The following is a 7718-nucleotide window of genomic DNA, read 5'->3' as shown; positions in this document are numbered from 1 at the left end:
CAGGGAGATATAGTAGATCGGCATACTCGCATCAGCAGCGATACTGAGTGTTGGTACTGTTATAAAATGCCTATATTGTCAAGATCCAGGCCACATCCCAGAGTCCTGTAGCAAACCAATCGAAGAGAAGCTACAACTTGTTCAGAAGGAGAGACGATGTTTCATTTGCGTCAAGACCAGACATTCTGCGAGAAGCTGTTGGGAGAAACCAAAACTTAAAGTGTGCAAAAGATGCAACAGGAAACATTAAAAAAGTCTATGCACAGAGGAACGTACCGCCAACAAAGAAAACGAGAGTTCATCGTAAGAAATAATCTCAAGACAGTAATTTCGACAGTAATGACATCTCCAGCAGTAAGAACAGTGTTGCTGCAAACAGCCCAAGTGAAAATATATGGCGAGTAGAAGAGTCCGATGTCTACTTGATGGTGCAGCTCAAGGGACGTTCGTAAATCAAGCATTATCTTGTCACTTGCAATTACCTTTCATGCGAGAGAAACGATATCATCGTACGGCTTCGAGGAAGATAAACCAACATCCATAGTCAGAAGAGTTGTGAAGACTACCTTGGAGAACATCAGAGATCGAACAAGAACGGTCGAAATAGAAGCCATGGAATCACCCAACATCTGTAGCTCTCTTATCGCTATTCCATGCAGAGATACCAATAATCAGTTACGAGAGAAAGGACTAGAAATTGCGGACGAAGAAGGTCAAGGGTTTGATGGTCAAGGCGATATTGGAGTGATGATTCGTGCTGACAGCTATTGGACGGTAGTAACTGGCAAGACCGAGCCGTTGGATTCTAAAATACGAGCTGTTGGAACAATCTTTCGATGGGTGATGCATGGACCATCAATTTCGACGACGACATCAGTTGGAATTAATATGGTGAGCATAATGACCAAAGCCATCAATAACGAAAGTCAGTTATCAAGAAAGATCCAAGCTTTCTGGGAACTCGATGCCATGGGAGTTACGGACAATGGAAAGAACGATATCACAGATGACAATATCAAGTCGGAATTCGAATAGTTGATCAAGTTCATAAACGACAGATATGAAGTTTGCCTGCCATGGAATGAAAAGCGAGATAATCTCACGGATAACTATGAGGTTGCCAAACAACGAACAGACCGTCTGATGTCCAGATTCAGAGCAAACCCCGTATTACATACTCAATACAAGAATGTTATAAACGAACAAAGGGAGGAAGGCGTCATCGAAAGAGTTGATTCACCAGAATTGAATAGCAACAAACCTACTTACTACTTGCCGCATCAAGCATTCATCAGAGCCGATCACGATACCACCAAATTGCGTGTAGTTTACGACGCATCGTCCAGTGACAGAGGAAAGCTGTCACTCAATGATTGTCTCTCATCAGGGCCGAATCTTAACCCAGAACTACTGTGGATACTTCTCTGATTCCGAAACAGCGAGATCGCATTTACCGCCGACATCGAAAAGGCATTCAGATATCACTCTCACCACCCGATAGAGATGCCGTCCGATTCTTATCGAAGGACGATCCTAGACAAGAAAATTATGAAGTATGGCGAATCACGAGGGTACCGTTTGTAGTAACGTCGAGGCATTTTCTGTTATCAGCAATGATGCAACACCATCTGAAGAAACATCAAGATGAAAAGGCCGAACTTTGCTAATTGATCAAGAACAGTCTTTACGTTGATGACTTAATATCTGGAGCATCGGATGAAGAAACCGCCTATGCGATATCGGTGGATACGAAAAACCTAATGAAAACTGCTGGGATGAATATCCGAAAATGGCGAACGAATTCAAGTCAACTTCAGTCGAGATGGGATGGCGAATGCATAGATCCAAAAACTCTAACTACGCTTGGACCGAAGACATCAGAAGAAACTAAAGGTCCAGAAGCGTTCTTCAATGCGTCTGGAGAATATTAGATCCTATGGGATTTATTGCGCCATTCACAGTCAGGATGAAGACACTCTTTCAAGAACTATGGCAGATGGGCGTGCAGTGGGATGATCCGTTACCAATCGAACCGACAATCAGATTCGAGGACTGGTGGTTGGAACTATCACTGCTGAATAGACTAGCAATTCCTCGATATTATTACAATGGACTCAGCGTTTCTCAAGTGATGGAAAAGGAAGTCCATATCTTCTGTGATACCAGTGAGTACGTTTACGCCGCCGTTGCATACATCCGCTATGTAAGAGAAGACAGAGAAATAAGCCTATCAATGATCGCCGCCAAGACGAGAGTCGCCCCACTACAAAGAATCACCTTGCCACGTCTCGAATTAATGGATGCAGTAGTCGGAGCTCGTCTGGCCAAATATCGCAAACAGAACTGGTTGCAAGGAGAAATACCGATATACATGTGGACGGATTCTTTAATCACGCTCCATTGGATCAAAGGAAAATCTATAAAATGGGAGCCTTTCGTTGCGAATCGAGTTGCGGAAATACAATCACTGACCGAGCCCTGCATTTGGAGTCACGTGAAGGGCAAGGAAAATCCTGCAGACCTACCGACCAGAGGATGCACCGTTCAAAGTCTGATTCAGAGCAAGATCTGTTGGGAAGGCCCAGAATGGTAAATACGACTCGAGAAGGAACACTGGCCAATCAAACAGATGGAAGAGCTACCAAAGGAAACCATTGCCGAAGAGTCTCGTATCAAATATACAGAGGTCACTCATCTCAATGTCACTATCAAAGAAAAACTTTTCATGGATCTTTCAAGATGCAACTCCCTCACGAAAGCAAAGAGAGTTATGGCTTACATTTGGCGTTTCGTGGATTACATCAAAACCAAAGAAATCAGAAAAGAAGCTTTCAACGCAGAAGAGTTCGAACGAGCTGATAGATCATTAGGACGCATGGCCCAATCACAAGACTTTCACCAAGAACTGACGTTGTTGAAGGAAGGAAAAGCGCTACCAGTCAGCTCCCCAATATCAGCTCTGAACCCGAATTTGGACAAGGACCAATTGATCCGACTTGGAGGACGATTACAGAAGCCAAACTTTTCGTATTACGAAAAACATCCGTGCCTACTAATGGGAAGGAACAGACTGTCAGAATTAATTATCCTTTCTTATACATTCCGGTTTACGAGACACCATGGATGCTGTTAGAGAGAAATATTGGCTCACACGGCGGAAGACAAGTGGCGAACACTCTACTCAATCGCTGTTTCATCTGCAAAAAACTCCCTGTGAAGCCGGGTTACGGGTACGACTACTTTGGCGCCACTACCTAAAGTCAGGGTCACAAAAGCACCTCCATTCAGCGTTTCTGGGATAGACTTCGCAGGACCGGTGTACTTGAAGGCCGGGAAAAATAAGTCCATCAAAGTTTACATTACGATCTTCTCATGCGCCGTTACTCGTGCGCTACATTTGGAACTGGTATCGCATATGACGGCTGAAGCCTTTCTGATGGCCTTCCGGCGATTTGTGTCAAGAAGAGGAGTACCAACTGCCATCTACTCCGATAACGCTAAGAATTTCAAGAGGGCCGAAAAAGATCTTAAAGAAATCTGGACCAATCTCAAATCACCACAGACAGAGGAGTACCTAGCCAACCACCAGGTCACATGGAAGTACATCGTCGAGAAGGCTGCCTGGTGGGGTGCATTTTATGAAAGGATTATACGATCGGTCAAGAGTGCACTCAAGAAAGTACTGGGGAAGGCGCTGCTAACATCCGAAGAGTTCCAGACAATCCTTACAGAAGCAGAGGCGATCATTAACTCTAGACCTCTGACTTTTAGCTAGAAAGATGCTGGGGAACATCACCACTATGTTCCAGAAACTTTCTCATTGGCGAGCGACTTTTGGCTATACCATCAAGAGTCCATGATCCACCCGAAACTATGCCCTCAACGAAGCAAAATCTCACAAGGAGACTGAAGTACCGCCAATCCCTGCAGAACAACCCTTGGAATCGTTGGCGAAACGAGTATTTATTTGAGATGCGATCCATCCATCAGTACCGAAATCCACCTGAAGGTCAAGAATTCTAAAAAGGGACCTTGTTCTGGTACATAACGACAAAATACCGAGGGCATTTTGGAAAACTGCCCTCATCGAAGAAGTGTTTCGTGGCCGAGACAACGAAGTTCGAGCTTGCCGTATACATCTTGGGAATGGACAATATATGAGAAGACCAATTCAATTGTTATAATTATTTGAAAATCAGTAATTGTAGTTTGGATCAGTTCTAAAACTCATCGGCGGGGAATTTGTTAAATCTAAAAAATTAAGTAATGTAAAAAATAACCTAAACGTAAATCGATCGCTACTCGGGCATAAAATTAAACAGATTTAGTTTTTTATCTTCTACAAATGAACTGTAAACGCTACCACAGAAAATCAGTTATCAGTTTCCAGTTCTAAGTTGTCAGTATTCAATTAGTTCATCGCACAGTTCTCCGGTTAAGGCTTAAATGTTTCTTTTTGATGATTAATGACTATGTCATAAGAGTTCTCGTGTCAAATAAAGTTTTTATAATATTTAACTCCAGTTGAAGTTACTTATAAGTTAGCCGCTATCAGTTTATTATAATTAGAATTTAGTTACCCCAACGATATATTCAACACGCTTCTCTATCACTCCTCGATGGAGTTACTTTAAATTCAACCTTTTGCCAATAAACTTTAAGTTTTGTTTTGTTTTACAAACGAGGACTCATTTTTGTTGCTAGTTCCTATAACCACCATGTCCGTGACAGTTAACCATGCGCACGGCTACAAGGATATACAGTAGAAGATTAAACACCTTAACCTTTACAAATGCACTAGGCAGTATCTCGCTGAATTTGTGAAATTCATATTTATGACAACGACAGCGGATTTAATTCGACCCGGTATAAGGTATCATTACTAGTAGAGAAGAATTTATTCATCATTTATTTTCTAGTCGTTGGCCACAATTTCGTTCGCGTGGCATTATTTTTTACCCGCATAGTGTGTACGATTGGCTATTAGTTTGACTTTGTGTACAGAAGAAGAAGATGTTTCGTCCGTTGTTTTTATAAATAGTATTTCAATGTATCTTCAATAATATTTTTATTAACCATTTTTTAAATTAATATCTATTTTCTTATCGATCATCACCGGGTTTCGAACACGAGACCATCGGATAACCAGCCTGATACTATACTGACTCACCTATAATTGTTTTTCGATAAAGGGTTGCAGAGATAATAGGAGAGTTGCAAGGCCTCTGTTATTTTATGAGCCCCTATCCAATATTAGGGCCGTGCAGAGTATTCGTTACTATTTGGTCGGACCAAATAATTTGGTCAAAATTGACGTTTACTATTCGCACCGACGAATCGAATAATGATTTTCAAAATTCTAGAATACCAAATAATGAGCTTCGAAAAACCGACTATTCTATAGCGGATAAAACCACGAGAAAATGAATGTTTTTAACAGTCTATTGACCAAATTATTTGGTATTCGCAACCAGTTTTTGAATTTTTCTGTTGATTTTGTGAATTTGAGGGCGCTGTCATAGAGATAGAAACATAAATGTTATGCTCCTATCCCTATGGGCGCTGTGATAGTGTCCGCTGGACCGTGGCCCCATAGATGACGCGACTCGGCAGACACAGCCTTAAAATTCTGACGTGGCTACTGTTATTAAAAGTATTACCCGCGTTCACCGAGTCGCGTGATCTAGGAGGCTATAGCTGGAACCAGCCACTCAGTCTTTAGAAGTTCATAGACAAGAATAAATCATTAAAGGTTTTAACTTAAAGGGTACTGGTTATTATCAACTTCTCGCTGCAGAGCTAACTATTGAACTTCCTAATAATATGTCACTATAGTATACCTATTAAAAAATATAGTATCATGGAAGAGGTCATACATTGCAAAGCGAATAGGGATATATTGACAACTAACCTAATTTTGATTAAAATAAAACATATGATTCGTTCAAAAATAAGTTTTCAGCCGTGCAAAAGTACCGTTCCGTGTCCCATTATTTATAAATTTGAAATTTGGTAGAATAGTTTTATAGAAATTTTAATTTGGTCGAATTTTTGAACTTCACACTATTTGGTCAAATTATTTGGTCATTTTCCTATTCCGAGCCGAGAGATGGCTCCCAAAAACACTGCTATTTGGTATTCGACGAATACCTTAAAAAGTACTATTCGCACAGCCCTATCCAATATAGAACAAAAGGAGCAGTCCGTGCTGTGCTGTGTTTCAAGAGGGAGGAAAAGGATTTAGAAGCGGTACGAGCAGGCGAGGATTCTATAGACGCGCACTTTAGCGAATGTAGCTTATTTATTATTTTAAAATTGGTCAGATATATAAATATTGCTACAAGAAAGTTCCTACTCAAATTTAGGTCCGGGTAACTCGCGTCAATTCACTTTTGGGTAGAGCGAGGCTCTAAAGATTATTAAAATAAATAAAAATGGCTAGGGATGTCTTTGGAGATAGGCTTAACCTAAAGAAATGCAGCTGTTTGAGGTTGCCAACTTGAATTAAATTTAATATGACTAATATGAAAAAAATCATGCATTAATCTTAAGCGCATTAGGCTTGATTTACATTTTATACATCTTTAAAGCGCATTAGGCTTAAAGACACACATTCCCATTCAAAGCACTTCAAGCTTGAATGTAAAATAAAATAAAATTAATTAAACAAGCTCGTGCACATGAGCTCATGGCCCTTAAAAGAAAATGTGCTTTACAACCGGGGCTTAAGGCCCTTAAAAGAAAATAACATGTGGTCAAATTAAATCAGAACAATTACTTTGCCAAGTTACGACAATCGATTTAAATATCTTATCAAAAGTTCAACCTTACGGTTTATGGGCCAGGCTCTGGTTGACTCTTGATTGAAGCTCGCGACGTATGCGGCCTAGTTTATCGAGGCGGTGGTGACCGGAACAGTAGTCGCGGGTACACGCATTTTTGTTTGACGCTCCTACATGGGCCTATAATTATAGGACGCGGTAGCCACAGACCACCGACGCCACTCTCTCTCTCTCTCTCCAATATGGAAAAGACGCGGAATATAGAAAAAAGGGGTGCTTTGACCATTTTAAAATAAACGTATTCGGTACATGTGAAAAGAAAAGGCCCGACTATGAGTCTCCTAAAGGATTAAGGTAAAAGCTACCAACGACTATTTCTTTTCAAGTAAGAATCTACAGATCAAAGGAAGCTCCGGACACAACCCCGACCAGTCCATCCCAACTAGGCGTCAACCCTTATCTCCTGCCATTATCACGTCCAGCATGACAAATGTATCAGTAGAAATGGGTATAGCGAAAGACTAGCTTTAAACTATTGAGTTTTACGATGGGGAACTTCTAAACCTTTAAGTGAAACGAAATATTTTAGTTTGGATATTAATGTTTAGGTTATTTGGAATATTATTTAAACGTTATTTTATTTTTGTTACACGAATTAGCCCATAAGTCTATTAGTTTTACCCGAGTAGTAGTAGTGGTAGTGGTAGTTAAAAAAATAACAGAAATTTGGAAGTAGGGCGTTCCGGTATACTTGGAAATATTTCACTAGAAGCATATTTATTGTAGTAGCGATTAGAGAAGGGCCGATACCGATCCCATATCGGTATCGGTACCGATATTTGGCATTAACCGATGTATCCGTATCGGTTAAAAATGAACCGATATTTCTACCCGATATTTTTTAAAGAATAATACTTATGTTGAGAGTAGATGACG

The 7718-nt window shown here is 40.6% G+C and overlaps 3 protein-coding genes across 3 annotated transcripts; all 3 read left to right on the top strand.

Annotated features, from left to right (window-relative positions):
* The first annotated feature begins 1143 nt into the window (after window positions 1-1143).
* LOC149638273 (uncharacterized) lies at window positions 1144-1667 on the top strand. Its single transcript, XM_089850810.1, has 2 exons — window positions 1144-1361; window positions 1406-1667. Exons 1-2 carry the CDS (start codon window positions 1144-1146, stop codon window positions 1665-1667), a joined length of 480 nt encoding a protein of 159 aa, XP_089706936.1.
* Window positions 1668-1966: 299 nt separating this feature from the next.
* LOC149638272 (uncharacterized) lies at window positions 1967-2593 on the top strand. The gene has a single exon (XM_089850809.1). It carries the CDS (start codon window positions 1967-1969, stop codon window positions 2591-2593), a length of 627 nt encoding a protein of 208 aa, XP_089706935.1.
* Window positions 2594-2629: 36 nt separating this feature from the next.
* Window positions 2630-4023, top strand: LOC149638271 (uncharacterized). Its single transcript, XM_089850808.1, has 3 exons — window positions 2630-3072; window positions 3220-3679; window positions 3772-4023. Exons 1-3 carry the CDS (start codon window positions 2630-2632, stop codon window positions 4021-4023), a joined length of 1155 nt encoding a protein of 384 aa, XP_089706934.1.
* The last annotated feature ends 3695 nt before the right edge of the window (window positions 4024-7718 follow it).

Source organism: Phalangium opilio, unplaced genomic scaffold (assembly GCF_054372755.1).
Source record: "Phalangium opilio isolate 3A_F unplaced genomic scaffold, DU_Popi_V2 ptg000094l_1, whole genome shotgun sequence".
NCBI lineage: Eukaryota > Metazoa > Arthropoda > Arachnida > Opiliones > Phalangiidae > Phalangium > Phalangium opilio.
This window is presented reverse-complemented; position numbering and strand designations above follow the sequence as displayed.